Genomic DNA, 17,417 nt, shown 5'->3' on the forward strand with positions numbered 1-17,417 from the left:
TTTGGGTGCGGTGGAACACAGGTAGGATGGTGCTGCTGCAGTCGTCTTGTTTGTGGCTTCCTAGAGGCACCTGGTTGGCCACTGTGTGAACAGACTGCTGGACTTGATGAGCCTTGGTCTGATCCAGCAGGGCCTTTCTTATGTTCTTATCCCACAGTGAACTTCACGACATAGCAGGAAGCTCTACCAGACTCTGGTCCAACATTTTCACCACTACACCACATGGCTTTGTATACAGAATATTTCAGGCTTAATGCCCAGCAGCTCCAGCTGGTGTAGTGGTTGAGTGGAGGACAATAACCTGGTGAACCTTTTCCACACTCCTACACATGAAGCCTGCTGGGTGACCTTGGGCTAGTCAGTTCTCTCAGAACTCTCTCAGCCCCACCTACCTCACAAGGTGTCTGTTGTGGGGAGAGGAAGGGAAGTTGACTGAAGCCGCTCTGAGACTCCTTATAGGTAGAGAAAAGCGGGGTATAAAAACCAACTCCTCCTCCTCCTCCTCTTCTCCAGTTAAAAATCTCAGGTAGTAGATCTGAAGTGATAGATAATTGCTGCTCACCAGAGCAGACAACACTGCGCTTACTAGACGTATATCTAACTCTTTATAAAGCAGCTGGCACACTCAGGTTAGGTCATTTGGAAGGATAACGAAACATCACAGTATTGTCTGCTTTGCACACAGAAATCTTTCATTTTGACTTTATTAATGTGAAACTCAAAGATTTATGAACATTTTGAACTCCAAACTGATAAAGCAACCTGCTTTTCAATGCCTGGGCAAGACTTTACATTTTAGATTCAAAGTCTTCTCAAAACTATTTGAGACTGAATTTTTAAGAACATTACTTAGCGATGCTTTCTTTACAATTGTATCAAGAAATGTAACCCAATCCGTGTGCAAAATACTTAGTTTTAATGTATTCTAATGCAACCTGAATCCAGGTAAAGTGGCGATTCCAGATTCCTTTAACCCAGAACACCAGGGATTTATGTTATGCAGCAGCAAGCCTGGGTTTAGCATTAAGGCTACACTCGACAAAGAGCAGCATGTGACTGCTCCCTGAGGTGTATCTATATTGTATATTCATTGCCAAATCACATATTTGTCACATAAACGTCTTACATTTTTAGACACATCAAAAAAATTTAACATGTGAAGGGGTCCTTCTGTAAATCCTCCGTAAAGGAAATGGCAAGAAGCAAGCAGCAGAACCAATTTTTGTGACAGCTTTAATGACACAAAATGTTTATAGCTACAACTTATACATGTACTGTAAACTGTATATAAAGTTACAAAGTGCTAACTAAAGAATGCATAATCACTTTGGCTCAGTTAAGTCCAATAATTTCAGCAATGTGTCTTTTTGAAAGAAAGAAAAAAGCGATGCCCAGTCTTTTGTTTTCACTTTTTAGAAGTAAATAAGGATCCCCCCCCTTCCAGGAATTCAGTCTGCTGTTTTCCTTAATGTGCGAGTTTATGCATTGCTTGATCCTATGTATAAATATTTCAAGCCAGTTTGCACCCCCCCAAGGAAACAAGGCTTGCCTTTCCACCCCAAACTGTAAACAGGTATAAAGCTATTTAACAAGGTTTATCTTAACAATGCTTTATAGTAGATTGCCCTGCTCAAATTTATACAGCAACCTGGTCCATTTACAAAAAGTCAAGGTCTTTCATTCCAAGCTTATGGTCATTTCTCAGGAAATTCTGTTTTGTACCATTTCATGGCAACAAGTTCAACAGTGATCAGGTATTCAAAGGGCAATGACATTTTTCTCCGGCAAATATCTGAAATATTAGTGAAGGTGTGAAGTCGTAAGCATGTAGATAGTGTATCACACAGCATTTTGCAGGTCAATCATGTAATTTGGAAAGGCGTGAAGCTTTATTTTTTTTAACCACCATGTTCCCAATTTCATATACATTTCCACATTCCAATTTTTTTAATTTGCAAAAGGAAGTACAATAATCAGCAGTGAATAAGAAATCAGATTCTTCGCTTCACTTGGGTTTGCTATATTTTGATTTTCTTTTTTAAAAAATCCTTACTGTGTTTAATCACCTCAAAACCATTCCAATAACCACACTGAAAATAAATAAATACATAGCTGCAAGCAATACAAATGCTACTATTCCAAACCGAAGGGGGGAAACCCCAGATGTTACCAGACTCAGCTAAAAAGTCTTTAAGTGTTGCCGTAATCAAAGATTAAGCACACACACACATTAAAAATGGATTTCCTGTTTATCACTTCTGCTTCACCAACTTTACCCTTTTCAACTAGCCATTAGCCATTATTCTTATACTACCAGGCCCCTTCAGCTTTCAGAAATCTGATGAAAACAGAAACATTAGTTTATCTGTTTCCCCCAGATTGCCAACTTTTTGCTGCAAGTCTAATGTGTTTTAGTTAAATGGCATTTTGCTAATATTAATAATGGATCTCTAAATATGCAGTATTAAAGTATATTATTTATATATAAAACATCATTCTAATCCTTCAGAGTCACGCTACATGTTTCAAAATCCAGTAACATCTACTCAGGAACCTCCAGTAGCTTTGAAACACTTTGGAACAAAAAGCGTCACATTCTGAAGAAAAAAAGTCTCTGAAGGGTGGGGCAAAGCTGAGTGTTCCCATTAGTGAAATTTCTATCTAGCAACACGAGATGTCTCTAAGAACCTTAGGGTTTCAGGTTATCTCCAAGGGAGATTCAACAGTGAACCATGAAAAATGGCAATAATGAATCTCAACCACAGAAGACATTTCAGATCTTTGTACAATTGTTTTACACGACTATTAAGACTATTTCGCGGAATGATCCCTCCAGTGGCTGCTGTAACAACCATCTCTTCATAAATGTTAAGTGGTTCCATAGTAAGAAGAATCTCCTTTTACATGGAGCCTAAATACTTCAAGAAATACTTCAAGTCAAACTACTTTTAAAAGGAAAACATTCATTAAATAAAATTCTAAGGAATACTAAAAAGCTTCTTCACATGCAAAGAATGCGGTCCTTTTAAAAAAGGATTTCTAGATGTTGGAAAGGGTTTTTTTTTTAAACCAGAAAGAAACTCACTACTTCATAGAAAAGACAAGATAGTGACAATTATTCAGTATTAAAAGTTGCTGATGAATCCATGTTTATCTTGCTTTAATTTTTATGCAGTTTTTGCCTCCTGAAGACTGAAAACATTTAGCCGAAAATAGTAGAATAAGCTACGTTTTTTAAAAAACTGCCAATGACTTTGTTTTACAACCAACTTCTTAATTCTCAGGTTTGTTTGTTTTTTTAAGAGGAGATTGTTATAAACAGTTCACTCATACACTGTGCAGATTATTTCTTGCTGCAGTAAAGAGGAGGCAACAGCTTCACTGATAAAATTATAATTTGCTGGTGGCATTTTGCACTGAAAGAAGCCCTTGCAACGTATAGGCAATTGTAAACTCTGTTAGGCAATTCTGATGTGTCTTGCAGGGTGTGGGGATGGGCTGGGAAAAGGGAGAGCGGAAACTAGTGAAAATATCCCCACAGAGTTCCAATACAATACTGAATTCCAAGAGTTACTGGAACCTGGATATGTAAAGACAAGGTGGAGGCTGGGAAGGGTCATGCTCAAAATTGTCACGTTCAAATGTACTAGTGTGACATCAACACCTTCACACCTCACAAGGATTTCCAGGGTTTGTGCATAGCTTCTTTCAATATGTGCTAGCTGAAGGTGCGGTCAGTCGTTTTCCAATGTAGATGCTGAAAAGAAACACAAAGCATATCAGTATCTTGGAAATGCTTCCTTGTTCACAAGAACTTTTCATCCTTAGTTTACTTTTTCAATCAGCAATCTGATTCATTAGTAAATGTAGTATTAAGTACATGAAACCCATCTCTAACACAGAGCAGATACTGAGAAATAATGTCTTAGGGCATGGTTCGGACACAATGCCAAACCATGACTTGGCATTATGAGAACAAGCCCAATGCTCACTCGCACAATCCGATCTCTCCTCACGTGTGCGTGTCAAGTCACAGCTGACTTATGGTGACCCCGTAGTGTTTTTAAGGCACGAGATGTTCAGAGGTGGGTTTGCCGTTGCCTGCCTCTGCGTAGGCTGAGAGAGTTCTGAGAGAACTGTGACTGGCCCAAGGTTACCCAGCCGGCTTCATGTGGAAGAGTGGGGAATCAAACCCAGTTCTCCAGATTAGAGTCTGCCACTTTTAACCCCTACACCACACTGGATCTCTCCTCACATACTGCAGTATAATTAGTCATCTGCAGCAAACTATAATTTATCATTACATTCAATCCACCAAACTAGTTTATCCTTGCCCCAGAAACCAGCATTTCCAACACAGATAGTTCTTAATTTTAAGTCCTGGTACACTGGGCAAGTGCAAACCACAGTCTGCCAGTTATAACAGCTAACTGTGATGGGCTGTTCAGCTAATTACAAGTCTTGTGTGCAAGGGTGTGGGAGATTATGCAAGCTGGTCATAGTTCATGTGCACAGGGCCGAACGATAGTATGCTACTGTCTGAACCAAGCCTCATTAACTTCTGCAGTTCGTGGTTTCTCAGGATTGATATAGTATGCAAAGCCCTTGTTAGCACCATTTACTATATGTATTTAAGGGAATCAGGTGGAGAATTTTATTAGGAAGACAAAAATGTATAAAACCACCACTGATTTTCAAAGCAACTCAAAGGAGCCAAATTATATCCAAATGTACAGTGATAGCCAATTGCACACAGGATTCTGTGCACAAGTTGCCCAGTTACCAGCAATGGATATTTGAGATTATCTTTACACGTTTTATGAATAATACTGTCGTACAACAGCATATTTTGAAAACATTATCTGCAACAGGTTTCCCCCCTCCCTTTATTCTGCTTTGATTTCATAATGCTTGGTGTAGTGGTTAAGAGCGGTGGTTTGGAGAAGTGGACTCTGATCTGGAGAATCGGGTTTGATTCCCCACTCCTCCCCATGAGCGGCGAAGGTTAATCTGGTGAACTGGATTTGTTTCCCCCCTCCTACACACGAAGCCAGCTGGGTGACCTTGGGCGAGTCCTGCTCTTTCAGCCCCACCTACAGGGAAGGGAAGGTGATTGTAAGCCGGTTTGATTCTGCTTTAAGTGGTAGAGAAAGTCGGCATATAAAAACTAACTCTTCTTCTTCTACTTCACTAATTTTGTCATTTTTATCTCACCCTTCCTATAGCATTCTGGTGGTATCATCATTCCAGGTGATCACTCTGGAATTTGTACACTGTGACACTGTTTCATCAAACCTCCAGCACAGTGGACTGGATTCTTCATGAAACTGTTAAAAGGGGTTTGTAGTCCCTAATTTGCTAACAGCTGCTGAAAATATTCCCACTCACCCACAGCCACTGATATTTGTACTGGTACTTACCCTAGTCCCAAAGCCAAAACATGAGATATGAACAGAGATGGTATGAAAACCTTTAAAAACTCAGCTGAGAAAATGCCACCTTTCTTCATGGCTCCACTCTTGCGCATACTTAAAGATACTGCTCGTTTAGGATGTCTGAAGTGAAACTCCCTAAAGGAAACAGAATGGATGGCAACTTAAAAGGTACTGAATCCAGGTAATTAAAATCACCCCAAAATCTAAGGGTTAGGGAGCAAGTGAAGCATTAAGGAAAGACCATTCATTCAGATGTCAACGGAGCTGTAGCTGATAAGACAGGCAGGTCTGAGAAGAGAACACTTCTTTTTCAAAACAAAAATACTCACATGGCTCCTATCAGCAAACAGATGGCATTTTAGGACGCTAAGCTCCCTAAGTACGAAACCACTCTTAGAGATAAGATTATATACATTTGTTCAATGTTATGTAAGCAAACCACAATCAATCCTGTATGTCTGGCTAAAACACGCTACCCAAAGGTCCCAAGTACTGCCCTGCAGAAAGACTCCTACTGAGTCAAGCAGAACCGACCCTTCCTCTCTATGCTGCCTGCAGCAGAGCCACTGCCGTGCCTGAAACACTCCAGTGTAGCAAGGCAGTTTGTTTTCAGAAGAAGCCTTTCCTCTCAGCCCACTTCTCCAACAACAGTGCTCCTAGTAAGTGATGCTTCACCCATTGATAGGATCCAGAGAGCGCCTGGCATGAGCTTCTCTTTGTGCAGGGAGGCAGATCTTATTTTCTCCTTCCCAGGTGCAGCCTGCTGTGACCCAGTCCATGCTATGATCATCTGATATAAATCCTTATAAGAGAAGGCCCGTTGATTAGTACAAGTTTCAACTCACTTGGGAGGAACGTTTTCAGGACGACTTGACCAGTCTGATACCCAGTCAGCACTTTTCTTCAAGACCTCCACCTCCTTTTCTCCTTCTACAGCTTCCTCTTCAGACTGAAAATATACATGGGACACAATTTGTAACATTTGCTCTATCCCTCCTTGTGGTTTTGTTGACAGGCAGATAAGCAAAGCATGATGATGGTTCTGACACTCATCAGAAAAAAGTCAAGGACAGGAAAGGGCATCAAAATGAATATACTCCACTGGCATCAATAGTTTTTATCATCTATTTGGAAGGGATGAGTGTGTATTCACAGGGCTTACTGAGGTCAACCCATATCTAAATGTCAAGGATTAACAGAAGCATCACTTAAACACGCTGAAATATTTATAAGGAGGCATGAACACTTTTTCAAACTGAAAACTTTAATGAAATTGAACTGGTGTAACCTCTAAAAATTGCAAAAAAAACAAAAACCAACAACACACACAAAACACCCCAAATCCATCCAACTGAAAGTATTTTTTAAAAATGCTTAACACTAATTTTTAGAGCAACCTTACATTATTAACATGAACACTTATATTCCAGTTTCAAATATTTGTTTTTACCTAGCCTATTGCAGATTTTGTATTTACTGTTAGTTAACTTATCATGGTTTTGCTTAGTGCCCATGGATTTTGTCAGCTACTTTGGTGATGAAAAAACAGCATATAAAAATTGTAATGAATATGTACAACAAATACTCCTATAGCCCGGAATTGAAGAAATGGGAAGAAGGTACCTCCCCACAAACGTACACCAAATTTTTTCTGCAGAAACTGCTACCAAGTCATGCCCAAAGTAATATTTACAAGACTAAAAGAGTTTATTGGTTGAATAAAACACCAACAGGCAAATATAAATATAAATACAAGTGTAAATATTACAGTGTAATATTAGTTTAGTTAATTTATTTAGACTGCCTCAACTATAAATTTCCCAAGATTATTTATAACACAACAATATACAATTTTTTTTTGCTGTCAAGTCACAGCTGACTTATGGCAACCCTGTAGGGTTTTCAAGGCAAGAAACTGTAGGAGGTGGTTTGCCATTGCCTGTCTCTGCATCACAAACCTGGTATTCCTTGGAGGTCTCCTATCCAAATACTAGCCAGGGTCAAGGCTGAGAGTGTGTGACTGACCCAAGGTCACCCAGCAAGCTTCCATGGGCGAGTGGGGATTCGAACCTGGGTTTCCCAAGTCCTAGTCGGACACCTTAACCACTACACCATGCTGGCTCTCTAATAATATATAATAAGCCAGTGAAACAGAATAAAAATATAGTAAATCTCAAAGTTTTCCAATAGAAACACTCCACCTGCCACACCATTTTCTTATTGGCCTAAATCAAAGGTCATTGAGGAAAGACAGGTTTTGAAATTTTACCAGAAGGCCTTAAGAGAAGTAGCGATTCTCAACTCCTGAGGGTAGGAAATTCAAAATCAGAGAGCAACAGAACAAACAGGCCCTCCCCCAGGTTACCACCAGCCAAGCCTTTGCTGAGGCTGGTTCCTGAAGGAAGGCATCATAGGCCCTCAAGTCTTGGATTGGTGGATAGGAATGTAGGTGGTCCTCCTAATATTGTGGGCCTGTGCCTTTTGGGCGTTAAAGGTCAAAACCAGTACCTTCTGCTGAACAGGTTGAAAGCCACTGAAAATGGTAGAACCTGTAACTATTATATAGCTTAATGTAATAAGGTTAACAAATATAGACAATGCAAGTGTATACACAAATTAGCAACATTTCTCAAGATTTTTTCTCCTACAATCTTATTCAGCCCCAATTAAACAGTCCATGATATTCCAGATCCAATGCCAAGTTGAAATAGAAGCTTGGATGCCTCTATTGGGAAAGACAAATCACCAAAATACACAATTCACCCTCACAGCAATGGCAGCAAACACCAGAACACAGCCTCCACCAGTCTGAGCGGGGGTTACTTAAATGCAGCAATTTTCACTAGCTAATGTGCAGCCAGTCAGAGAAGGGATCAGGTCAGAAAAATTAAGTACATTCAACTAAACTGGGAACTGCCAACTTTTATAAATTATATAGAAAATGATAATACTGAAGTTTGCACAAGTGGAACTAAGGCTGCAATCCTTGCTACATAGCTCTGAAGAGATTAAAAGAAAGCTGCAACTTGTGCAAAACATAGGTTACTGCTAAAAACAGTAAACTGCTTTAATGCTGAACCTTTTGCCTAGTTATTTATTCTACTTGAAACTTCTGACAATACTCAAAACTGTGAGGCAGCTTTTTACGGCAATATACCATAAAACCCCAGATAGCAGTTAATATAGTGTGAATAATTAAAGCTGCAACCCCACGAATACTTTCCTGTGGGTGAGCTCCAGTAAATAAAATGGGACTTGCATCTGAATAGATCTGTTTAAGAATTGCTCTCTTACAGTGCCATCCTAAGCACAGATACATTATTCTAAATCCACTGACTTTCAAGGATGTAACTCTGCTCAGGATGGCACTGTATGTATCTTACATGTATGCTAAAAAACTCTTACATGTTCAATTGCAAACTGTCACAGCATTCTCCCCAGGAAAACAGGAATATCTGGGACTCAGGTGTGATCAAAAGTTGCTTTTAAAATTTATCTTCTGGCACCACAATCAAGGTTTATTAATTAAAATATTTTGACAACTTTGTGCCACCAGGTGACTTACAATTCCAAATTTTAAAACATAGAGAATACAATAAAACCCTACGTACCTAATGACTGAAGCCTGTAACTCCTTAAAAGCCCCAGCAAACAAAATGGCCTTGCATTAAAAAGGTAAAGGTAGTCCCCTATGCAAGCACCGGGTCATTACTGACCCATAGGGTGATGTCACAGCACAACGTATGTTTTCAGGGTGGTTTGCCATTGCTTTCCTCAGTCGTCTATACGTTACCCCCAGCAAGCTGGGAACTCATTTTACCAACTGCTGAAGGACGGAAAGCTTAGTCAATCTTGAGCTGGCTACCTGAAACCAACTTCTGTTGGGATCTAACTCAGGTCATGAGCAAAGCTTTGACTGCAGTACTGCAGCTTACCACTCTGCGCCACGGGGCTCCTAGGGCCTTGCATTACCCCTTTAAAAACCTAAAGAAACCCCTCACTTCCTTAAAAGCCAGTTTCATAGAGTTTCTAAGTGCTAGTCTTAAAACTTCACTCATCATTTTTTCAACCACAAATATGAAAATATTTGTAGCAGGATCTATACTCAGCTACTGACAAGGCAACAGCATGAACATCACTTATAAAAGGCAACCTGTGGTCTTTTAAGACTACAGGTTAACAGTTTATGTGAGAACAAGGACCTTTTAAAAAGAAGTATACAAAAAACTAGTATACAGAAACTCAAACGACTCTTCATTCAGATGCTCTAAAATGCAGAACACTTCATTTTCAAGATGAAAATGATCAAGGTTAGAAGACTGTTTAGTGTGCTATGCTAACCCACTAAAAAAAGCTTACTGCTTATTTCACTTCTCTAAAAAAAGGGAAAGTTCCATTTTTTTCCCTTCAATCACTCTCACATTTAGAACAGAGTTAAAAATCTTTACCTGAAACATTTTTAATTAATAAAAACAACATACCTGAGAACTATTGTCTTTACTTGTATGCATTTCCACATCAAACATTATCTGTCCATCTTCTTGAGGAGATGGGCTAGAAGATAAGTGATGAAGGTAACTGTTACTGCCAAGGAACTTGATTTTGTAAAATCACCACCACCAGTAGGTTTCTATGTGTATATTACATGTTTTATATAAACTATATTAAAATTTTGTTTCAAAAAAATATTTTAGAATGGAATTCTCCCTGCTTTAGGAGAGGCAATTCAGTAATCAAGATGAAACTGCTTTTCCCAGCAGCTTGAAGAAACACAAGCAAGAAGCCAAAAAGCCAAAAAGAAGGTGGATATTAGGTTTATACGCAAAACCTATGCATGTTTACTCAAGTTAATCCCACTGTACTCAATGAGGTAGACGCCCAGGAAAAGCATGCCTAGGGAAAGCATGCCTAGAATTGCAGTCTTAGGTACCTAAACCAAATGTCAGATCACATCGGGGGTCCCAGGAATGTTGTGGGCTGGTTGCTAAGCAGACAGTGACTGCTGTAAGTAGAACTGCACAAAAGGCCAAGAGGTGGTTTTGTTTCATTATCAGGATAAAAGCAAACAAGTAGGTAACTAAAGACACAATCCTAGTGGTGGACAGTTTACTGGCATTCCTCAGTAAACGTTTAGGAAAACCAATCCTGAGTTATGTGAATAAAGGAAGAACTAGATTAAACAGATGCACATTAAGTGGGATGCAAAGGTGATAAAAGCTGACCCAAAGTATCTTCTGACTTCCTCATAAGGGTCCATTTTACATTCCAGGCTACAAACTACTTAACCCAAAACAAATTACATGTCAATATTAACATTTCAGTAAAGTTTCAAATAAATCCTACAAAAATGTATAAGGTTAGCACATTTGAAATTAGGAAATGTGCCACAAGAAACCATCTGTACGACTATTTGATCTAATTAAGAGACATAAACAGCAGATTAAATTTCACATACGTAAAGGATTCATTACTATCTATGACAACTTTCAGAACAACTATTTCTGAAATAGGGGAATAGGTCAATAGTGGACCTGGATGTAGTTTAGCAGACTGAAAAACCTGTCTCAAGATAAAGAGCTGGTCTAGGCAGTCTTCTATCCAGTCTACCAACTCCCATAAAGCCAGAAATCAACTTTCACAGGGTCTGCAGAGACTGCTGAAGTGAGAGGAAGATCTGCAAACTTTGCACAAGCAGACTGCTGGATCCAGCTCTATGTCTGACTCTAAGGTATCTTTTACATGCCACAAACATTGCACTGAAAATCAATTAATTCTGAACTCCTACAGAAACCAACAGAACTTAAACACCAGCAGCCTTTTATTATCATTTAACATTGAGAACTTAATTGGTAACACTTAGTACAAGAAAAGGCAATCCCATTTTAAAGAACTCAGAGCTTGGATTCTTACCTGTCACAGTGAGAACTACCCCTTGAACTGCTCTGTCCTGATTCATGCTGAGCATCTAGAAGGATCTTTTCCATGTCTCCATTATGAATGGAAGATGAAGAAGGAACATGTTCCAACCCCCCATTTTTTGCATTGCCATTGTCGTTGCCATTTCCGTTCATCTGCAGCTCTACCCAGGAGCCTGTTGAACAGTCAAAGTATTCATCAGAGACTTTGAAACTAAACCTAGCATAGTTTATCACTTGCTTGCAGAAATATGTAGCCACTCCAAAGTTAGATAAGCAGGATGAAAACATGCAAAGGCAGCAAACAGTATTTATTCTGAGAACAACAGAATGAATTAAACCTTGACAGACTAATTTTATTCAGTTTCTTCCATGTCAATTCACTTATTATGTGTTGGCCATGTAGAAGTAACAGCTTGTGCAAATGGTCTAAGTTCTCTGGACAATAATATTGGGAAAGCACACTTATGGAAGATGAAGCAACAGCTTCTGTGTGTTTGTGGGGGGGGGGGTACATTCGGGAATTCCCTGCTTACAAAAGCTAATTCTGAATCTCCCATGAGTATGCTTGGATGCTGTTTGATTAAAATTATGTTTCATGATCACCTACAAAGCCCTTTCGCAGATACAATTATACCAGCTCTTTTGTTCCTATCATATGCTGAGTAGTGTGTTTTGTTCAAAGGGCTTCCAGAGAGTGTCTTGTGCCAGATCTAAAGTGGATGGAAAGCAAAGTTTTCACCTCTGCTTTTTAAATAGAAGGCTTATTTCTCTACCCTATAGGTGACACTTGGTAAGTACATTTTAAATTGAGCATGCTTCTTTGCTTTGTAAGTTAATATACTAGTTAGCATAGCCAAAAAGAAACAATTTAAAGTATACTTGCAAATATATTCCTTAACCCTTGGAGATTTCTACTACACCCAGGTCTCATGCCTTCTGTAGGTTACATCTTAACAGCAGCATGTATAAATTACATCTTAACAACACTAAATCAAAAACTATTTCAAAACAAAAACAAACAAAATATAATGTAACATCTTATTACACCGGTATATAGATGGTTAGAGTGGACTTTAATTTGACAAACTTGGGTTCAAGTTCCTGCATGGCAATGATAAAGGCTATTTCCAGTGTTATTTTCCACCAGAATGCATTTTCAAAGCACATATAAAGAGATGGACAGAAAAGAGTTCATGCATGCATGAAAGTAAGGATACAGAACACTTTTGTCCCACTAACTAAATATTGGATGAGGTAGCAGGCAATGTGAAAGACCTCCACTTGAGAACTTGGAAGAGCTACCGTCAAAATAGAAAGTATTGACCTTGATAGACCAATGATCTGACTCAGCATAAGGCAATTTTATATATTCATTTGAGAGTAACAATTAATATTTAGGCAAGGTTCCTTCAAGTTTGCTGGAATCACATAACAGTCTTTTAGCATCAGAATTCAAGGTACAAGTTTTAACTTAAGTTCCTTCGATACCACATACGTAAGAGAAGGGGAAGGGAAGGTGATTGTAAGTCTAGAGGGGTGAGATTACTGACTTCAGTTTTCTGGCTAGCTAGCTATAAGACCTTATGATGGGGATATGAAGCAATTTTTCCTATCCTTTAGCTCTTCTTTATTTACATCAAGTATGAACTATTTACACAACTATTCAGTGCTTAAACCCTTTGGCATCTTGTTTCACGGAAATTTTTTATTTAGAAAATGATAGCTTTTACACAGTTTAGGAGTGTAATCCAAAACCTCTGGCTTTGGTCTACATATATAGCCAAATTATATCTGTAAGGCAAGATCACTTACTAGAAAATGAAGGCTAAAACTTTAAGTATTGTTGTTTATAATGAATAAATAGGACTGGATTCTATGTAAGTGCACATAGGATTAGGCATTCTATGTAAGTGCACATAGGATTAGGCAAAGTGTCCAAAATTTTCACAAGGAAGAGATGATAACTGACAGAGGATTGTTTTTCCGTGTGAGGCAAAGTAAAAGTCTGTGTTGTTAATGGAGTTTTAAATATCCATAATTCAAGAGCTGAATGTGATGCAGAGCTTTGGTAATAAGAGAGCTTTAACCAGGAGTAAAAGATCCTTTGTGATACACGCAAGATGATGTGTCCTGGATCCTTGTGTTCTTGTCCCCGAGTCCACTAGAAATGCCCACAAGAAATAATAAATCCAATTTGAGTTTGATGCCATTTTTAATGCTTACTTAGCCCTACCCTTCTAAATCAGATTTCTTCCATATTTCTTCTTTAACATAGAAAAGCAGCTTTTAACATTGATAATCTTTAAACATGAATCATTTAAATCAATGTAGACTTTAGTTCAGTTCAGATTTCCTGTTCAATTTTTATCCATCTTGGCTGCTTGCACTGGACTCCAGACATGCTTCATTTGACTTAGTAGACCCATGGTTCTCATGCACAACTTCAAAACAAAACAAACAAAATATTTTCAAGCCATATTTTCAAGCATGCTCAGGAATGCAGCCCTATTTCAAACTGTTGGCTGAGAGATCTGTTGTGTATTTTCTGGTAATAGTGTTTTGTTTGTTTTTACATAGGTAAGAATTTCTTTTTTAGCTATCACTGTCAGCCTGTCTCCCATGTAAAGTGCTCCCATGTAAAATTCTTAAACAAGAATACAAAACTTTGCCACTCTTTGTATCTTTTAAAAGCAGTTAGTGCTTCCTGTAGAAGTGAACCTGCTAGCAATTAAGCACCTACAGATTATCAGGCAAATATGATCTTGGCCATTGCACAGAAATGCTCATATTGGGGTTGAAAATAACTAAAAGTAGAAGGGTAAATATTCCAACCCTGCAAGCTCCACAGCAGCCCTACACAGGATTTCTGCAATATGAGACCTTTTAAAACCACGAGTGTTGTTTAAATACCATGTGGTAAAAAGGTAAAGGTAGTCCCCTGTGCAAGCACTGGGTCATTACTGACCCATGGGGTGAAGTCACATCTCGATGTTTACTAAGCAGACAGTGTTTACGGGGTGGATAGCCTTTGCCTTCCTCGGTCGTCTGCACTTTACCCCCAGCAAGCTGGGTACTCATTTTACCGACTTCGGAAGGATGGAATGCTGAGTCAACCCTGAACTGGCTACCTGAAACCAACTTCCATTGGGATCGAACTCAGGTCGTGAGCAGAGCTTGGACTGCAGTACTGCAGCTTATCACTCTGTGCCATAGGGCTACTTTATGGAAAGCCACAACAAATGTCAACAACTGACACAAACAACCGGCATGTAATGTAAAATACTAATACATTGGTGAATTTGAAGTGCATTTTTTGCAACACACTATTTTTTATACCTACTAGTGTTCAAAAATGCAGTATGCAAAATTTCAAGTTAAATAGAACTTTTCCAAAAGCTTTGATTCAGCCTATAGTCTCAAAGAATGCAACACATCAGTCTTCAAATGCTTTACTATGAAATAATCCCATAAGTATTAGTGGACGCATTCTACGGGTAAATATTTTCAGAACAACAGTTCGAGAATATTTGTCTTGTTGCATCAGGTGGTGGCTAATTGGGGTGGAGAAGAGTGAGCATTGCATTACTTTCAAGCACAGCAGCACACATATTAACTTGTTAAACGTGTGAGGTGACTGAAAATCATTTCACAGTTACAAAATCCAAACTAGAGCTATCTGGATCTCCCCTCCAACCTGATGCAGGGAACAAAAGGCTGTCCTGGACCAGCTGACAGACCCCACTACAAAAGAAAACAGTACACGTCAGTAATATTGCTCAGCCACTGGATAAACTCTCAAACACTGTAGCTCCTCCCAAGCATCCCAGCTGTAGCTCTACCCTTGCTATTAGAGGCGACAAGCAATGGAATTTATCCAGCTATTCAATCCTCTCTCATTGCACTCAAGTTTTGCTTCCCTCCTTCAAATACTTCTCATTATCTATCAGATCCTTATTTCTGCCCTAACTATTAAAACCTGCTAAAGGCCTTAACCAAGATTTCTCAGATGTCAATATTAATGAGCCATATTTTCAAGCATGCTCAGGAATGAGCCCTATTCCAAACAAAAACCTTCAGATCATTCAATTGTCCCTTCTCTTATAAAATCCCATTCTACTCTCCCCAATACACCCATCTCCCACTACACTTGTACCTTTAATTTCTGAATACCCAATCACCTTCCTCTGCTTCATAACATTGCTTCAAACCACACTACACCACTAAAGTTATTTCAAATTACTGTTCAACCACTATCACACACACTTCTATCCTTTCATTTAAGCAAAAACAGTCTTATGACATTTAAATGTGTTTTTATTGTAGCATCAGGTTTTATGAATTTCTATTTCTTTTTTTCCTGCAGCACAGTAACACAACTACCCTTCACGATTTAAAGGTTTTAAAAACTAGCAACCACAACCCTTAAAAAGCAAATCTCCATTTTCAAATTTCAGAAAACAGTCTAGATCAGGGGGAAACAGCAAGTTTGTTCTATATACATTTTGAGAATCAAACTGCCATGAAACAATTCATCATAAAATGATAAAATCAACGGCAGCTACTAAAGCTCTACAGAGACTGTGGATGAGGACACCTTTTATATTAAAATACTTTAGTTACATCTGTTTTACTGTGTGTGTGTGCGTGTGTGCGTAAAGTGCTGTCAAGCCGCAGCCAACTTATGGCGACCCCTTTTGGGGTTTTCATGGCAAGAGACTAACAGAGGTGGTTTGCCAGTGCCTTCCTCTGCACAGCAACCCTGGACTTCCTTGGTGGTCTCCCATCCAAATACTAACCAGGGCTGACCCTGCTTAGCTTCTGAGATCTGACGAGATCAGGCTAGCGTGGGCCATCCAGGTCAGGGTATTTTTTACTATGACCTATACGTAATCTTGGTCACCTTTCAGACAGGAAAAAAATGTTTTCATAAACATAACTTTGTAAAAGATCAGCCTCCTCCTTTACAGTTTTTTTTTTAAATGTATGCTAGCCATCTCAGAAAGCATACGTGAATCCATAAAATAAAGTAAAATTTAATCAGTGGTCCAGTTATGTGTAGGGCACTCCCAGATCCAAACTCCAACCCCTCTCTCCCCCTTTTTGGGGGAATGGGGAAATCATGTTCCCTAGCGTTATCTTGCCACCCTCCCATTTCTGGATTGTACCCACTCGCAGTGAAGTCCATTTTGTTCAGGACAGAAAAGAGGCATCAAAAGAGATCTGGCAATCACCCCCCCCCCGGAAATGGCCCCAACCACCGACATTCTATCCCCCCCCGGAGCAAAGCGAACTAAGTCAGCCCCCCGCCACTCATTGGCCAATCGCATCTCGCACGGTCCGGCTCCCAACCAATCCACGCGAAGCGGGCAACGGAGGGGGAGGGGTGGTGCCGCCGCCGCCGCTTGAAGAGAAACGAACTCTGAATCCAGCTTTTGGCCCATTCGCTCGTATACGGTAAGCACCACTGAAGGGAAAGGTCCGGGGAAAGGAAGGAGGGGGAGGAAATGAAAGCCCCACTCACTGTTCAGGCCCGGCTCGGCAGGCGTCCCCTCAGGCGGCAGGTTGTTGTTATTGTTGTGGTGAGGCGAGTCCTGAGGGGAGGACATGGCGACGGGAGGGGCGGGGGGGAGAAGCGTCTCGCCGCGAGCTCGGAGCTCTCTGGTCTGAGGCAGCAGCGGCGGCGAGGACAACAACAACAAAAACAAGACGGAGCCCGAGCTGTGTGCGCGAAGAGCCCCGGCCAGCGACCCCGCCCCCACGGCGCCCCGCCCCTTTGCCTCCGGTGCGCACGCGCGCCGGCGGGCACGCCCACGCGCCGGCGCGCAGGCACCGCCCCTTAACCGCCTCGGACCCTTTTTCCTCCCTGACGCCGCTCACGTCCGCGAGGGAGGCGGTTGGCCTTGGCGGCAAAAGCGCATGCGTCGCTCACGTCCCACCATCTCCCACCCCCCCGCAGAGCTGAGGTGGCCAACGCGTACTGCGCACGCGCTGACCGACAGGCCGAGCGTGCGCCGGCAAGCGTCCTTGCGGCCCTAGTGCGCATGCGCAGGTTAGTTTTTTTAAA

The 17,417-nt window shown here is 40.4% G+C and overlaps 1 protein-coding gene across 1 annotated transcript; it reads right to left on the reverse strand.

Moving 5' to 3' along the window:
• Positions 1-3,299: 3,299 nt before the first annotated feature.
• Positions 3,300-16,985, reverse strand: BNIP3L (BCL2 interacting protein 3 like). Its single transcript, XM_056860354.1, has 6 exons — positions 16,875-16,985; positions 11,346-11,526; positions 9,917-9,989; positions 6,281-6,384; positions 5,421-5,570; positions 3,300-3,757 (listed from the first exon to the last, which is right to left on the reverse strand). The coding sequence occupies exons 1-6, from the start codon at positions 16,957-16,959 to the stop codon at positions 3,709-3,711; spliced, it is 642 nt and encodes a 213-aa protein (XP_056716332.1). The 5' UTR covers positions 16,960-16,985; the 3' UTR covers positions 3,300-3,708.
• Between the last annotated feature and the right edge of the window lie 432 nt (positions 16,986-17,417).

This window comes from Euleptes europaea, chromosome 14 (genome assembly GCF_029931775.1).
Source record: "Euleptes europaea isolate rEulEur1 chromosome 14, rEulEur1.hap1, whole genome shotgun sequence".
NCBI classification, from domain to species: Eukaryota; Metazoa; Chordata; class Lepidosauria; order Squamata; family Sphaerodactylidae; genus Euleptes; species Euleptes europaea.